General features: G+C 46.0%; 1 protein-coding gene across 1 annotated transcript; it reads left to right on the forward strand.

Annotated features, from left to right (window-relative positions):
* Positions 1-53: 53 nt before the first annotated feature.
* ADSL (adenylosuccinate lyase) lies at positions 54-17,797 on the forward strand. Its single transcript, XM_082636386.1, has 13 exons — positions 54-275; positions 3,786-3,989; positions 5,690-5,734; positions 6,265-6,344; positions 10,360-10,531; positions 10,744-10,790; positions 11,700-11,790; positions 12,208-12,277; positions 12,423-12,570; positions 14,944-15,034; positions 15,673-15,762; positions 16,165-16,341; positions 17,676-17,797. The coding sequence occupies exons 1-13, from the start codon at positions 105-107 to the stop codon at positions 17,760-17,762; spliced, it is 1,473 nt and encodes a 490-aa protein (XP_082492512.1). The 5' UTR covers positions 54-104; the 3' UTR covers positions 17,763-17,797.
* Positions 17,798-18,137: the final 340 nt, after the last annotated feature.

Here is an 18,137-nt window from a genome sequence, read left to right on the forward strand (position 1 = left end):
CCCGGAACCCCGGGGGCGGGACCAAGCGGAGGATGTTCCGCTCCCGGACTTCCGCTTCCGTCCTCGGTGTCCCGGTCCGGCTTCAGCGGGGTTGCGTGTTCGGGATGGCGGCGGGGGGCGACGGTGGCGGGCGGGAGGCGGCCTGCGAGCACGACAGCTACCGCTCGCCGCTTGCCTCCCGTTATGCCAGCCCGGAGATGTGCTTCGTGTTTAGCGACAGGTACAAATTCCGGACCTGGCGGCAGCTCTGGCTGTGGCTGGCGGAAGCCGAGCAGGTAAAGTGCTCCGGGCCTGGAGGCGGGCCCGGCCCCGCAAGTGCCGGGTTGGGTGCCGAGCGCCGGCTGAGCCTCCGGGGGCAGCCTCCCCGCTATTCCAGAGGAGCTGAGGCCCCAGGAAGCCCAGGGCAGGAGACCCGGCAGCCGCCACCTGTTGCCTCACGTGTTTTAATCGTTGAGGGTTTGAGGCGCACAAGGGGTTGGCGAGAAGTGCAGTTACCCGTTTCAGGGAGTAAGTCTTGGCGGTTCCTGCAAGAGTACATAGGCGAGCGCTCGTTCCGTGCCGTTGTGCTCGTTTCTGTACACGTCTTTCCCCCGTTAACCCGTAAAGATTTTGCAAGCTAGGTGGTGGTTTTCCCACATGGTAGGGAAGAAGACCAAGCCTCGATGATACCCAGCGCGTTATTTGCTCCTAACCATTGATTGATAGCGGAACCCGGGTGTGTACGCGTGTCCCGTGCAGAGCCTGACTGAGCGCTCAGCCACCTCGCCCTCCACAGTGCCTCAGTGTTGTCTGAGACCGGACTGTCACTACAAAATCCATGTTTCCTGGGCCACCGTTTCCGCTTCACTCTGCTGCCGTCTGCCTCTGGGGAGGGAGAATCAGGGTTATTAGATGAGACGTATGGGTTCTCTTATAAGAGCTGCATGTAGACCTATTTAGCCCAACGATTTCAGAAATAGCTACAGACGGGCCTTTGCAGAGGAGCTGAAGGAAACTGAAGGTGATCCACAGAGCTGTAAAGTTTCAGAGGAAAATGCCACAACAAGCAAGATGGCAGTACCCAAATGACATTTAGTAAACCTGGAAACAATCTTGAGTACGTGCCTAGGTCCGAGGTACACGGTCCCCAAACAGGAAACTTTCTTCCTAGATTTTACCCCCTTCCTATCACTATGGTCAAGAAAATAAAGTAGTACATATCACTAGCAGACAGAATACTCTGTAATGGCCTATACGGAAAAGAATCTAAAACAGAGCAGATGTATGTATATGTATAACTGATTCACTTTGGTGTACACCTGAAACTAGCACAACATTGTAAATCAACTATACGCCAATTTAAAAAAAAAAGGAGTAGCAGACATTGCTACAGTGCCTGCTATGTGTGTGCGCGGCAGTTTGAAGATTAAAAATTAATAGTTTACTAATCCTCAAAACAATTATTTACAATAAGTAAGTTATTCCTGTTTTACAGAGGATAGAATGGAGGCACAGAGGTTTCATAAACTGTGGGCTCAGATAACAATAATAGTAGACAAGAACATGAAGTGTGTTGTGGTTTGTTATGTACTAGCGTGTACTCTGTTTTCTGTTTTACTTGGTACTCCATGTAGATAAGGGTGGTGGCACCCTTAAGATTTTGCCACTCAGCATAGCTAGTAAAAGCTTCAAGCTGGGATTGAAATGTAGAGTCTGAATATGTGTCCTTTCCTCTGCCCAGTCTATATATACATTGCCTGAAATGCATACAATTTTGATATCTCCTGAGTTTGGATTATCTATTAGCTAGGTTGTCAAAATTAACAACATAAATTACATCATAATTTAGTAGTTAAAAAAAAAAAACTTGAGCGATGAGAGATTAGGAGAAGTGCTGAAAATTAGGAGTAGGGAGTGAATTTTGAGAAGACACATTGCTTGGGGATAGGAAGCATTTTGACCACGCTGCCCCCTGCTGCTTTGCTTTGGGAGGAGCCCTGAGATGTCACGTCTGATGACTAAAAATCCAAGGCAGCTTGGCCAGATGTGGCTAGTGTGACTGAGGAATTGAATTTTTACTTTTCTTTTTTTTTTTTGGCTGGGCTGAGTGGTATGTGGGATCTTAGTTCCCCGACCAGGGATCGAACCTGTGCCCCCTACAATGGGAGCTCTGACTCAACCACTGGACTGCCAGGGAAGTCCTGAGTTTTTACTTTTAAATTTTTACTAGTTTAAATGTAAATAGCCACATCTGACTAGTAGCTACCATCTTGGACAAGGTAGGTCTTAAGATGTGAGCCCCTTCCCAGGGCCAGGCCTTGGGGCTTTCAAGTGAGGTTTGGATAAATTTCACCAATGTACATATTCAGTACTTGGCTCCACGGTTCTGAGCTGCCTGTGGGTTGCCAGCTATTTTTTTGTCGGCCTGATTTTTTCAGTGATGGATGAACATAAGATACTGATGTGTTTATTTTCTCATTTGTATCTCCCGGAATTGCTTGCTTCTTTTTTTTTTTTTAATTTATTTATTTTTATTTTTGGCTGCATTGGGTCTTTGTTGCTGCACGCAGGCTTTCTCTAGTTGTGACGAGCGAGGGCTACTCTTTGTTGTGGTGCACGGGCTCTAGGCACATGAGCTTCAGTAGTTGTGGCACTCAGGCTCAGTAGTTGTGGCTCACAGGCTCTAGAGCACAGGCTCAGTAGTTGTGGCGCACGGGCTTAGTTGTTCCGCGGCATGTGGGATCTTCCTGGACTAGGGCTCAAACCTGTGTTCCCTGCATTGGCAGGCTGATTCTTAACTGCTGCGCCACCAGGGAAGCCCTGGAATTGCTTTCAGTGGCACTGAATTTTCTGCACATAATTTGTTGGCAAAGATACTAATAGCATTCCTAATTTTGGTTTCTCTGGCTAAGTCCATCTAGATCAAATGTAAAGCTGTGGCCTGGATCCTACACTTTGGGCACTTAAGTGCCAAGCATTAAAGAGTAAGCAATAAGTACCACAAAGCTCTCCTCTCAGAGAGTATATACATTCTAGAGGGGAGAGACAGGCTAATAGATTTGTAAAAATGTCATGTGGTGATAAGTGCTCTAAATAAAACCAGGCTAGGGCTTCCTTGGTGGTGCAGTAGTTAAGAATCCACCTGCAAATGCAGGGGACATGGGTTCAAGCCCTGGTCCGGGCAGATCCCACATGCCGTGGAGCAACTAAGCCCATGCGCCACAACTACTGAGCCTGCGCTCTAGAGCCCACGAGCCACAACTACTGATCCCATGTGCCACAACTACTGAAGCCCATGCGCCTAGAGCCTGTGCTCCACAACAAAGAGTAGCCCCCACTTGCCACAACTAGAGAAAGCCCACGTGCAGCAGCGAAGACCCAACGCAGCCAAAAATAAATTAATTAAATAAATTTTTTTTAAAAACAGGCTAAAGGGATAGATAGAGAGTGCACAGAAGAAGGGTGTTTCACATGGAAGGTCGGGAAAGACCCCTCTGAGGAGATGGCGTTTGAGCCCAGAGACCAGACCTGTGAGGGAGTGAGCAGAGACATAGGGGCAGAGGGAACAAAAATCAGGATTGCATTGTTTTATATATTGGAGTTCCCTTAGAATATAATTTACCATGATTCATTTAGAAAGTTGTTCCTCCTCCCCATGTCCTTTTAGTTTAGTTGCCTCAATTTTAGTTTAAGAATTGGAAGGTAGGGCATAAATGCTAGCATGAACCAATTTTTTTTCAGTGTCACTTCAATTCAAATAATTGTGCCACAAGAAGTTATTTTATTTTATTTTGCCTGTTCTGCAGACATTGGGTTTGCCTATCACAGATGAACAAATCCAGGAGATGAAATCAAACCTGGACAACATCGACTTCAAGATGGCAGCTGAGGAAGAGAAGCAGTTACGACATGATGTGATGGCTCATGTGCACACGTTTGCCCACTGCTGCCCCAAAGCTGCTGGCATTATTCATCTTGGTGCCACCTCCTGCTATGTTGGAGACAATACAGTAGGAGCCCATGATGTTTTGTTTCCACTTAGACTCAATGTTTATAATGCATTTATAAATTTTCTTTGATTTTGTCCATTTTAGGAAGCGACTCCATAGATCTTAGGACCTCAGTGCTCAGGAATTTTCTGCTTTTGGTATCCTTCCAATCTAAACTGTAAGCCCCTAATGACCTCCATAAAATGAGACATATAGATACTGCCTACGCATTGGTATGCTGGACGTAAGCTGAGATCTTAGCATTTTAGTGGCCAAAGTAGTTTTCCAAAGGAATTTTCTTTCCAAAGTCCTTTTTTACTCTTTGCCAAGACTTCTGAAAAAAAGAAATAATTACATTATAATTCTTAAATCCTTTAATTAGCCAAAGTGTCTCATAGTCAAACATGAGAAAGTAACAGCAAGCATTTTCCTAAGTTTACTAGGTGCCCAGCACTATTCTGAGCACTTTCTATGTATTACTTCATTTCTTCTTCACAAAAGGCATAAGAGATAGATTCTGTTATCTCCATTTTTAAATAGCTTTATTGAGGTATAATTTAATACCATAAGTTTACCCATTTTAAAGGTACAGTTCAGTGAGCTTTAGTAAATTTATGCAATCATTCAGCCTCACCACACTCCAGTTTTCAAGCATACCCCTCACGCCAAGAAGTTCTCTTTTGCTTGTTTTACAGTCAGTCTCCACTCGTGCTTCCAGTTTCAAACAACCACTGACCTGCTTTCTGTGTCTATAGTTGTGCCTTTTCTCGAAATTTCATATAAATGGATTCAGAATATGTAGTCTTTGGCTTTGGCTTTATTTTCCCCATTGCCACAGATGAGGAGGTGTAGAAGTTGAAGAACTTGCTCTAGGTTTTGCAACTGGAAAGGATTCAGGCCTGGGTAGAGTGGCTCCAAAGCTCTGCCCTTATTGCAGGGCACCCGTGGGACTAGAAGTTAGAATCCAGATACACTTGCAGTTCAGAAAGAAGCCGTAATTTCTAAGTTGCCCCAAGTAACATTTTTTGTCTAATGTGGTACGTAATTAAAGCCATCAATGTGTAATTGGTGAATCAGATAATGGGAGAACAACAGTCCTCTAACTTGGAGTATCCTTTTAAAATTACCCAGCATGTAGTTGGGCTCAACAATTACTGTCTCATAAACATGTGTTGGAGTTGCCTGCAACACTTACATCTCCTAACCCCCCAGGAACAGCTTTAAATTTCCTAAACCTAGATCTTGTAGTTCATGACTTTTTTTTGTTAGCAATGATTGACATGGAAAAAAGGGAGCGGAAACTAATGAGATGTGCCTTATGGATTTTTTTTTTTTTTTAACCCCTATGGATTCTTCTCAGAAACTCAAACACTAATCTTCGGGAAGGTATAAACCCTGTTGACCCGGACATCTTTGCTGTATTCACGATGGGGCTTACCCCTTATCATTTTCCCGTTACATTAGATACCACATAAATAGGTTTATAAGTATAAAGCCTTTGTGCTTATAGATTCCAGTAGTACTGCTCTCTAAGTTGGTGTGCTTTTAAAACAGTAATCAGAAGAGAATTTCTGTTAGCCTCTTCTGGCTTGCACAGTGTGTTGCTGAAAGTGAGATAGGCAGCTAGGTTAGAAACCCAGTTGTGATGGCCAAAGAGTGTTATGTCATAATGTTGTTTGGGCAAAGCTGATTAATGTAAGATCACTGCATTTCCCTTGCAGGACTTGATTATTCTTAGAAATGCATTTGACCTGCTTTTGCCAAAGGTAAGAAGTTGACAGAAGTTTCTCACCAGTCCTAAGATTCCCTGTGACAGGAGATGGGCACCACAGTGTAAAGCAGCACAATGTAAATCTAAATAAGTTACTGTTTACTCAGGTGAATGATCCTAGATCTAATCTGTAGAACTAATTATCTCTTCTTGCGTTAAATCACTATATAAGTTAATGCTTTTTAAAGCGTAGCCTTTTAAGTGAAGAAAGTGTAACCAGCAGCACGTGGCTGGAATATGTGGGTCAGATTTATGATTTCGTCCTGTTTTTCTTCATGAACGTGCCAGTGGTGTTAAAACTGTGCAGAAATAATTCGTGACATTTTAGGTAGTCAACTCAGTTTTTGAATGTTGGTTGGTATGAACTCTTCAAGGCACTTTAAGAGACAAAGATGAAAAAATATGGCCTCTGCCTTCCGTGAGCTGGAGGTGTAATTGTATATGAAACTGTCTCCAAGTTTAGTTCCTGTTTATGCAAGTGCTCAGCCTGAATTCACTCTTTCTCACACATGGTCTTCCTTGCAGCTTGCCAGGGTGATATCTCGGCTTGCCGACTTTGCCAAGGAACGAGCTGATCTTCCCACCTTAGGTTTCACACATTTCCAGTAAGTGAGAGGGTTACCTCTTGGGAATTGGGCTTGTTTATGTGCATCCAGCTTCCATTTACTCCTTCAGTTCTCCCTTCTCCATGGTAACCTGGAGGTGAGAAATCTCAAAACATAAGCACTTGGGGTGCCTGTGAGGAATGAACCTTATACCTACCTTAAAAGCTATACTGCTTAGAGAGTAAATCTAGTGGTTCATTTCACTGGAAAATATGTATACAGAAAGTATTCTTTTTTTTTCCTTAATTTAATAATCTGACACTTCTGGTATCTCCTTTGCCTACAGGGAGATCTTTTAGGGGCAAGGAGGAGGTTGGAGAGCAGATCCTGTTTAGGTCACAGGGCCTGATCCCTCCTTTCCCACTCCAGGAATCCGATGCTGGTTAGTAGAGTCAGCCCAGATGGTTTTGCAGGTCAGGACAGTAGACAACTAGTTGGGGTAACTATGAAGGACCAGAGTTTTAGATGGGTACCTTCCTGCGGCGTGAGCAGGAGGGAAGGAGGGTCTCTCCCAGTTTAGGCCCCAGGAAGGGGGAGCCTCTGATTGCTCCCTTCTTGGATCAGTTTCCACTCTGCCTCTCAAGAAGGTATTCTTGATTCAGTGATTCCATTCTTGAGAATTTAACCCAAGTCATCCAAATTATGGGAAAAGCTATATGTACAAAGATCTTTGTTAAAATATTGTTTATGATGGTAAGCATTGGAAACAATCTAAATGTCCAAGAATAAGAGAATAATTAAATAAGGTATAGAATGTAGTATATCCACAGGTTGGAATAATACACAACCAGCAAAATGGTGCTGGTAAGACTAATAAGACATGGGAATGCACTTAGGTTAATGTTGTGGGGAAAAGACAGCATATAAATTTTACAAAGATTAGAAGGAAGTACACCAAGATGTATATACTGATTACTCTGGTTTATGAGATAATAGGGTAACTAAAATTTTTTCCATACTATATTCTTTATTTTTTGAATATGCAAGTATTTTTATGATTACTGAATAGAACCCTGTTTTAAAGCGAATGATGTCATTTTTGAAATGCTAGTAGCAGGTTTCAAATGATGATATTTGAGTAGTGGTGTATTAACATCTGCCTTTTGTTTCGTTTAATTTATTTGTTTATTTTATTTTTGGCTGCGTTGGGTCTTCGTTGCTGCGTGCAGGCTTTCTAGTTGCGGCGAGCGGAGGCTACTCTTCATTGTGGTACGCGGACTTCTCATTGCGGTGGCTTCTCTTGTTGCGGAGCACGGGCTCTAGGCGCGCAGGCTTCAGTAGTTGTGGCTTGCGGGGGCTCTAGAGCGCAGGCTCAGTAGTTGTGGCGCACGGGCTTAGTTGCTCTGCAGCATGTGGGATCTGCCCGGACCAGGGCTCACACCCGCGTCCCCTGCGTTGGCAGGCGGATTCTTAACCACTGTGCCACCAGGGAAGCCCTGCCTTAAGTTTTAATGGGGTGTTGCTATGGCAACAAGGGTATCATCCCCTGTGACTTAGGAAAGCCTATTGAGTTTAATCTTCCTTAAAATTAGAGCCTTCTTTATTAGTAGCAGAAACCAGAAGGATTTGTTTCTGTGAAGGAGTCAGTGCTCAGTGTGTATGGCTGGGCCACGACAGATGTTGCGTTCTGTGCCGGCTCCATACACACCTAGCGTCACCTGTGCTGCAGCTTCTCTTCTCCTGCATCTGTTGGAGAGTGCTCAGGGAATGCAGGCATTCCAGCATTCCTCTGGGGATGGTTTAATGAGAGGTACCTGCTGCCACAGTTACCAGCCGTTAGAAACTCAGAAAATGGTATTGATGTGTAGATACGACCTCAGAATGGGTGAGTCCCTGCAATTGAAAAGAAACAGCTTTATTGAGATATAACTGACATACCATAAAATTCACCCATTTGAAGTATACAGTTCAGTGGTTTTTTGTATATTTACAGAGCTCATGCAGTCCTTACTGGTATATAATTTCAGAATATTTCCATCAACCCCCCCCCCCCAGAAGACCTGTACCCATTAGCATTCCCTTCCATTCCCCCATTCCCTAGCTCCTGGCAACCACAAATCTGTTTTCTGTCTATGGATTTGCCTCTTTTAGACACTTCGTTTAAGTCGAATCATATAATATTCATCTTCTTGTGACTGGCTTCTTTTCACTTACCATAGTGTTTTCAGTGTTCATCCATGTAGCATGTGTCAGTACTTAATTTATTTTTACATTGTCTATTCACCAGTTGCTGGACATTTGGCTTGTTTCCACTCTGTTGCTATTATGTATAATGCTCCTATGAATAGGTCCGTGCAAATGTATTTTTTTCTTTGCTTGTACCAATAATCCAGTAGCAGAAGTTAACAAGGAAAACTACCATAAGATTGGTTTGGGAATATGTGTTCTAACCTTTGATGTGTATGCTGTAGACATTCCTAGCAGGGTGCCTTGATGTCACCAGCTGTCAGTATCATTAGCCTAATAGAAGAGAAATTCCATATGGAGTAGGCTAGGTCATCTAGTAGAACTCTGACTTTATTGCAGTTTACTCATAATTATGTTTTATGTTGTAAACAGACCTGCAATAGATTGATTTAGACCTCAGACTGAAGACAAAGCCATTAGCTATTATGTTAGAGTCCTCTGGTTGTGTGTGTTTTGGGGTTATTCTCCGCAGTTTGGCTGGCTCTTCATTGGATCTTTTTTTTTTTTTTTTTTTAATTTATTTTTGGCTGTGTTGGGTCTTCGTTGCTGCATGCGGGCTTTCTCTAGTTGCAGCAAGCAGGGGCTACTCTTCGTTGCAATGCGCGGGCTTCTCATTGCGGTGGCTTCTCTCTCTGTGGAGCACGGGCTGTAGGCCTGCGGGCTTCAGTAGTTGTGGTGCATGGGCTCAGTAGTTGTGGCTTGTGAGCTCTAGAGCCCAGGCTCAGTAGTTGTGACACACAGGCTTAGTTGCTCCGTGGCATGTGGGATCCTCCCGGACCAGGGCTCGAACCCATGTCCCCTACATTGGCAGGCGGAGTCTTAACCACTGCGCCACCAGGGAAGTCCCTCTTCGTTGGATCTGGACTCTTTACAGAGCCCTTTCTTTACTGTCAGTCTAGAGTTACAGTCTCCAGTATCGTCATCCTTGTTTTTTTTTTTGTGGTACCCAGGCCTCTCACTGTTGTGGCCTCTCCCGTTGCGGAGTACAGCCTCCGGACGCGCAGACTCAGCGGCCATGGCTCACGGGCCCAGCCGCTCCGCGGCATGTGGGATCCTCCCGGACCAGGGCACGAACCCGTGTCCCCTGCATCGGCAGGCGGACTCTCAACCACTGCGCCACCAGGGAAGCCCCTTGTTTTATTTTTTGATAGCATTTTAAAAATGAGCAATTATCTTGTTTACTTGTTTACATGACAATATGAGCTCCACTTGTCTGTTTTGTTCTTTGTTGTATTTCCAATACCAAGAACACATTAGATGCTTGGCAAATGTTTGTTACGTGTATATTTCTTGCCAAGGCCTCGGGACACAAAACACAGACGTTGTCTCTGCCCTTGTGGTGCCTCGTGATGGCGAAGAAAGAACTATGCTAGTAGCCCTTTAGGTTTCTAACCTTTGAATATTTATAAATGACATTGAAGTTGCTTAACTTATTTTTTTTTAATTTTTTTTTTTGGCGGTACGCGGGCCTCTCACTGTTGTGGCCTCTCCCGTTGCGGAGCACAGGCTCCGGACGCGCAGGCTCAGCAGCCATGGCTCACAGGCCCAGCCGCTCCGCGGCATGTGGGATCTTCCTGGACCGGGGCACGAACCCGTGTCCCCTGCATCGGCAGGCGGACTCTCAACCACTGCGCCACCAGGGAAGCCCCGCTTAACTTATTTGCTTAAACTTTTTAGCCCTTGTTTTGTCTTCACTGGTTTCTCTGTCTCTTACTTTAATTCTTGCCCTTCCCAGAGGTAGCAGTGATTATTAGAAGAAGCAGTGAAGGTTTTATTAAATAAGTCACTGGTTTGAGACCTCTCTGTGTTCTCTTTGGGTTTTTTTCAGGCCTGCTCAGCTGACCACAGTTGGGAAACGTTGCTGTCTTTGGATTCAAGATCTTTGCATGGATCTCCAGAACTTGAAGCGTGTCCGAGATGACCTGCGCTTCCGAGGAGTGAAGGGCACCACTGGCACCCAGGCCAGCTTCCTGCAGCTCTTCGAGGGAGATGACCAGAAGGTATTCTGAAAGTGGCCTGGGTGATACAAACTCAACTGTAGGAGCACCAGAGACAAAGCTGACCTCCAGGATGGTAGGAGCGATTGAACCTGGAATGGGTGGAGTCTGGACTGGAAGCGGGTAGTGAAGGCCAAAACCTGGGCAGGGTGACTTGTCAAGATATTCGCATACTAGACACCTGAATTTCTATAGGGATGTCTTTTCTTTCCAAGGTAGAGCAGCTTGACAAGATGGTGACAGAAAAGGCAGGATTTAAGAGGTAGGTAAGTGGGAAAAGTGTTGGCCTCCTTGTTAAGTAATGAAAGATAGTATCCCTCTAGATTTGACCTTAAATTTTTTTTTGTTTTTGTTTTTTCTTTCTCTGTCCTTCCACCCATTTCCTTCCATCTCTAGCCTGGGTTTTATTCTTATAGTCTGGATTCTATTGTATTTCTTATAATTTATAAGAAAAAAGGGGACTTCCCTGGTGGCACAGTGGTTAAGAATCTGCCTGTGAATGCAGGGGCCACAGGTTCGAGCCCTGGTCCGGGAAGATCCCACATGCCACGGAGCAACTAAGCCCGTGCACCACAACTACTGAGCCTGCGCTCTAGAGCTCACGAGCCACAACTACTGAGCCCACATGCCACAACTACTGAAGCCTGTGCACCTAGAGCCCCCCCTCGCCTCAACTAGGGAAAGCCCGTGCACAGCAACCAAGACCCAACACAGCCATAAATAAATAAATAAATAAATAAATAAATTTCTTTTTTTAAAAAAAAAAAAGGAAGCTATTTAGTTCTGAGTTCAGTAGAATAGCCTTACCCATGTTGTTGCTATTTTGCGTTTTACTGAGGACCTCCGATGGGTTGGTCTCGGTCTGGCTATTTGCATCGAGGGCTACAGGCTCCCCCATGGCTCCTTGTTTCAGGCACTTCATTGGACTGCAGCAGGACAGAGGCTCGCTGGACCGTGTTTCTTCCTCGGGTCTGGGCGGCTGTCTGGGTATCAGTAAAAAGGGTGGAAGAGCAGTTTGTTCCTGGAGCCACATGTCAGCGAGGTCCTGGGCTCAGTGTGACTTAGTGCTCCAGTGGTGCCAAGCTTTTGCTCAGTCTGTTTTTGCTCATTTGTTTGACACAGTCACATTTTGGAATATTTTCACATGAGGCTCTCTTCAATTCATTACTAGGGCTTTCATCATCACAGGGCAGACCTATACACGAAAAATAGATATTGAGGTGCTGTCCGTGCTGGCCGGCTTGGGGGCATCGGTGCACAAGGTGAGTGGTGGTAGCAATGGGAGCGTTGGACGCCCCAGACAGACCCGCCCAGCCTCACTGCGACTTCATTGTGGCTTTTGAGAGATGTCAGACATCACTCGTAGCAATTTGGGGGCCTGTCAGTGAAGCCTCTTAAGTTAAGGTGTGTTAGAAGGAAGGACGAGTTTCCACGTTCTCATTAAGTTCATCTCGCCCTTGTCTGTCCGTGATAATCCTACACAGTGTTTCGCCAGAACATTCCCATGCTCCCCGAATGCCAGCTCTTCAGGAGCTGAGAGGAGTCTCCCTCGGGGAGGACATGCTGGGCTTCAGCTCGGTGGCCTCCCAAAGAGCTCACCTCCTCCGTCAGTCCAGTCCCTGCCCCAGACCCCACATACTGAGAGTGTGGGTGATGCCTGTGCCCCTGCTTTTCCCCAGATTTGTACTGACATACGACTCCTGGCGAGCCTCAAGGAGCTGGAGGAACCCTTTGAAAAACAGCAGATTGGTGAGTGTCGTGTGGAGACCTGGGAACACCGCGAGATGCCAGGAGGGCCGCGGGCGCGTGTAAGCAGTTCCGCCAGGAGCATGCTCGGCCGTCCACTGTCCCCTGAGGTCTTCCTGCCTTTCCTTCTTCTCCTTTACGCGGACAGGCTCAAGTGCAATGCCATACAAGCGGAACCCTATGCGCTCAGAGCGGTGCTGCAGCCTGGCCCGTCACCTAATGACCCTTGTCATGGACCCGCTGCAGACAGCATCTGTGCAGTGGTTTGAACGCACACTGGATGATAGTGCCAACCGGTCAGTGGAATGGGGGTGTCACATACAGCAAGTTGTGGGAGGACCAAGAGGGGCCTGGAAGCAGCAGGACTTTATGAGCACCTCTGTATTCCTTCCTTGTCCCTGAGGATCCTGGAGTCTAATAGGGAGCCAAGAACATAGAAGGAACAGTGTGATACGTGTTAGAATCAAAACATATACAGAGTAATCCTTGTGGGGGCAAAGCGGAGGGAGGGGTGGTGGAGGAGTTGAGGGAAGCTTCACAGAGGTGACACTTTAGATGTAAGAAATCTAGGCATTTTTTAACATTTGAGACAAGATTGGGAGCACATATAAAGGCACAGAGCAGGAGAAAGAACAGTTGGGGGAGTTACTAATAGTCGGGTAGCCCTGGAGAATGAAGTCTGTAGCAAGAGATGAGGTCGGACATGATCTTGGGTAGTAGCCAGTTCATGAAGGGCCTTCTAGGCCCTGAAAAGGGGTTTAGATGTTGCTCTTTCTTTTTTTTTTAAGTGTTTATTGAACTTGTTACAATATTGCTTCTGGTTTTCTATTACGTTTTTTGTGGGTTTATTTTTGGCCGGTAGGGTTGTGGGATCCCAGCACCACCACCCCCAACGGCGACCGGGGATGGAACCCGCACCCCCCGCATTGAAGGCGAAGTCCTAACCGCTGGACCTCTAGGGGAGTCCCAAAGATACTGTTCTGAAGGCAGGGGGATGTCAGGTGTGGTGTCTTGACACAGCAACATCTTAATCAGTTATGAGATGGGTCAGGAGTAATTTGTAGTTACTAATAAGGTACCAGCATGCTCGTGATTTTCTGCTTTGTGTATATACTTGTTAATATTCAAAAGCAGATTCATTACTCTAGTTTGCTTGTATTCTGCTGGAATTTCTTGAGAGGAACTGATCAGAGTTAAAGCTAGGTCTCTGGGGTGTGTGCATAATCCAGGGTTTATGGGAATAAAACGTGAACTCATTCGGAAGTCAGCCATTGACTGTTTTTCAGTAGGCTGTGACCTAATCAGATGTGCACACTAAAATACCCTGCACCAATTTGGAGAATCAGTTGTAAGGGGACAGGGAGCTGATCAGAACAAGTTAGGAGGCTACTTTAAAAATCCAAGTCCAGGGGCTTCCCTGGTGGCGCAGTGGTTCAGAATCCGCCTGCCAATGCAGGGGACACGGGTTTGAGCCCTAGTCTGGGAAAATTCCACATGCCGTGGAGCAACTAAGCCCGTGAGCCACAACTACGGAGGCTGTGCTCTAGAGCCCGCGAGCCACAACTGCTGAAACCAACACAACTAGAGCCCGTGCTTCACAACAAGAGAAACCAACGCAGTGAGAAGCCCGCACACTGCAACGAAGAGTAGCCCCTGCTCACTGCAACTAGAGAAAGCCTGCGCACAGCAACAAAGACCCAACTCAGCCAAAAATAAATAAATGAATTTATTAAAAAAAAAACAAAAAACGAATCCAGGTTCTTCCCTGGTGGTCCAGTGGTTAAAACTTCACCTTCCAATGCAGGGTGTGCGGGTTTGATCCCTGGTCTGGGAGCTAAGATCCCACATGCCTCACGGCCAAAACACTAAAACAAAACAGAAGCAATATTGTAACAAAGACTCTAAAGTCTTCAGTAAAGACTTTAAAAATGGTCCACATGAAATAAAAATCTTAAAAAAAAAAAAATCCCAGTACACACTGGCACAGTGGCCATGTAACTGGAGAGGATGTGGATATGAAATCGATGTCGGGTGGGCTGGCCTTGGTGGTTGACTGGAGTGAGTGTTAAGATGGTGACGGGGTGCTGGTGCCATTTCCTGAGTCAGGAGCTACAGGGAGAGGAGGCGTGGGGTGAGGTGGTGAGCAGCAGGCAGTGGAAAAGTGGCCGAATGTACTTCTGGGTCTGGGGAACCTACAGATCAGCCAGGTGGAGCTCTCCAAATGGGTATATGGTCTGGCGCTTGGGCAAGTGGTCTTAGTCAAGAGGTGGTAGATTTTTTTTTTTTTTTTTTTTTTTTTTTTTTTTTTTTTTGTGGTATGCAGGCCTCTCACTGTTGTGGCCTCTCCCGTTGCGGAGCACAGGCTCCAGACGCGCAGGCTCAGCGGCCATGGCTCACGGGCCCAGCCGCTCGGCAGCATGTGGGATCTTCCCAGAACTGGGCACGAACCCGTGTCCCCTGCATCAGCAGGCGGACTGTCAACCACTGCGCCACCAGGGAAACCCCAAGAGGTGGTACATTTGAGGGTCATTAGGATATTGGGGTAGTTGAAGGAAATTGTCCAAGTAGCACATCTGGCGTGAGAGGGCAGCTTCTTGGGACACACCTTCCATTTCATGGAAATCGTTATTTGCTTGAAGTGATAACTGAACTGACTGTTTATTTTCTAGACGAATGTGTTTGGCCGAGGCATTTCTCACTGCAGATACGATACTGAATACGCTGCAGAACATTTCTGAAGGCTTGGTGGTGTACCCCAGAGTAAGAGGCCTCCGTGAAAAAGCACAGTATGAGGGGGGCGTTGGAATGTGGCGGAGTGAGCGGCCTTCTGCTCTGGAGTGAGCGTGTGGGAGGAGCTGGATGCTGGTCCAGTAGGAGCTCTTCCCAAGCAGAGCTCACTCTTCAGGTTGCGACATAAGCTCTAGGGAACCAGGTCTGTGGGATTCATAGACATGTTTATAGAAGAGGGAAAAAGAAGTGCTGCGATTTGGCTTAAAACTGTCCACCAGCCTGAGTCATCAGCTCTGCTGTGACTGGCAGAGTAGACTGCTCCATTGGTCTGTTTGTGAGTACCTGAGGCAGGTGGATTTGTTTCCATGCTGTACTTGGCTCCCGAAGTCAGGCACTGAAATTGAGCAGACTTGAGGTTTTAGGAATCATTCTGATGAAGCAACTTTTAAAAGTTTACTCAAGTCAATATTCCTTTTTAAAATCAAAATAATACTCTGGATTATGAGAAAACTGAAAAATACGGTGTAGCATAAGACAGTCCATTCTACCCTCTTCATAGATATGGTAGTTCGTGTCCCTGCTGTGTATCTTCTTGGTCATAGCTGATGTCCTACTGTGCATATGACTTTGTAACGTGAGGCATCCTTCTTGGTGCTTCACTCATACAGGTAATTGAACGGCGCGTTCGGCAAGAGCTGCCTTTCATGGCCACAGAGAACATCATCATGGCCATGGTGAAAGCCGGAGGTAACCGCCAGGTTTGTAACCCCTTATGCTCCTGGGTAAACAAAGTACACCTTTAGTCCTGCTTTCTCCTCCCCAAAGAAGGATGGATGAAGATGTCTCTGTTATTACCTTCAGTCATGGTGTTGGTGCAGACCAGTGACCATATGCTGCCGTAGAACAGGCTTATCTTTGGAGGGTGATGGTGGTGAACTCAGTTTATAAAAAAGTGAATTGCTTAATCACTTGTAGAAAAGGTCCACTTTCAGTGAAGAAATTAGGTCTGAATTTCCATAGGAAATGCTGGGAAGTGGGCAGGATATAAGGGCAGATGGTTCATGAAGCTTTGGAGGAGGCCTTTGCTGCAGCTGCCGTAGACATCATGGACCCTCACATGCCTGTTACTAGCAAGCCAACCATACTCCTTGTCTTCCCAGGATTGCCATGAGAAAATCAGAGTGCTCTCCCATCAGGCAGCTGCTGTGGTCAAGCAGGAAGGGGGTGACAATGACCTCATAGAACGTATCCAGGCTGATGCCTACTTCAGTCCCATTCACTCCCAGTTGGACCGTTTACTGGATCCTCCTTCTTTCACCGGTCGTGCATCCCAGCAGGTAAACCTCAGAACAGTTTGGTGCTGCAGTCTTCCCCACGTGCCCTCTTTTTACACTGCTGGGCTACAGAGCCTGGAATATTATCTATTAATATAATGTTTCTGCTTCATGGGAGGTATGCTGAGAATGGGGCTAGTTAGAAAGAATTTAGAGTAGGTTCCTGGCTAAAATTTAAAGATTTGGTTGCTTTGAGCTGCCTTAAGTGTTTCTCCCAGTGGATTTCTCTGAATTCTCTTTTGGTCTGGAGCTATGGTGTAATGGACAAAGATTGGGTTTTACTGTCAGGTAGATTTGGGTTCAGTCTTGACTTCCTACTTTTACTGGCTGGTAGGATAGAGATACATATCTCGGAGTGTGGACTGAAAGGCCTAGCTTGGTGCATAGTAAGTATTCAGTAAATGTTTGTCACTTTTCCTCTTGACCTTTTGGAGACTACGGGTTAATTCAAAAACATTTATCGAGTACAGACTAGGTGCTCAGATTGTGTTTGGGTGCTGTGTTTAATTCTGGTGCTTTAAAGATGAATAGATAATCCTTATCTTCAGGGAGCTCAAAACTCAATGGTGAAGGCTTAGAATACCAAACTGTACATGCAAGAATTGAGGGAAGCACATCTTTTTGGGGATCACAAAGGAGGCCGCCCTAGATTAGAAGAAGTTAGGAAAGACTTCTTGGAAGACATGACATCTGAGCTGAATCTTAAGGACAGGTAGGAGTTACTTGTAGGGAACACCAGGGTGAGAGGAGATGGCAAATGCATGGACGTCCAGCATAAGAGAGTTGCCAGATTATCAGGTGCCCTGGAGGCAGTTAGGATTTAAAGTAGAAGACAGGCGGGAGCTTATCATTTATATTCAAGTCACTCTGGTGTATTGGATTTGAAGGACTTAAACTGGAGGTCAGGAGACCAATAAGGTGGCTGCTACAGTGGGTAAGCAGTCGGTGACGAGGGCTTTGAGCCAAGGCCAGGGTACGTGCACACGGGGCACAGATTCGAGGGCTGTTTAAGATGTTAGTCACTTCGAAGCTGGTCGAATGGGGAGGAGGGAAGAAGCAGTGATGATTTTAGCTTGGGTAACGGGTGGAGAATGGTGAGACCAACTGAAAGGGCACAGCCAGGCTGGTTTGTGGGGAGGGGCAGCCTGGTGGGCCCGATGGGGTGAGCTGCCAGTGTCTAGGGAGAGATTTCTGACAGGGAGTTGAGAAAAATAGAAGCTCAGTGGTGGCATAAAAGTTTATCAAATAAGGTCTCAGTGTTATGAATTGACGTTGAAAAAAGGATTCTCAAAACTTAACGTGTTCTTTTGTCTTGCATTTGCTTTCTTCTTTGGCAGGTACGGAGATTCTTAGAAGAGGAGGTACATCCCCTGTTAAGACCATATGAAAGTGTAATGAAGGTGAAGGCAGAATTATGTCTGTAGAGTTGGAAGAGAATTAAACAAAAAACTGTTGTTGACTTTGTTAACTTTTTTTTCCGAGTCATAAAAACTGTTACTCTAGTGCCTTATTTAATCTCAAGAATTGTTACCATAGGGACTTCCCTGGTGGTCCAGTGGTAAAGAATCTGCCTTACACTGCAGGGGACGTGGGTTCAATCCCTGGTCAGGGAACTAAGATCCCACATGCTGTGGGGGCACCTAAGCCCTCGAGCTCACACACCTCAACTAGAGCCCAAGTGCCACAAACTACAGAGCCCATGCGCCCTAGAGCCTGTGCGTCACAACTAGAGAAGGGAAAACCTGCACGCCACAACTAGAGGGGAAGCCCATGCGCCGCAATGAAAAATCCTACATGCC

The sequence above is a fragment of the Mesoplodon mirus genome (assembly GCF_964341445.2).
Source record: "Mesoplodon mirus genome assembly, chromosome: 11".
Lineage (NCBI taxonomy): Eukaryota > Metazoa > Chordata > Mammalia > Artiodactyla > Ziphiidae > Mesoplodon > Mesoplodon mirus.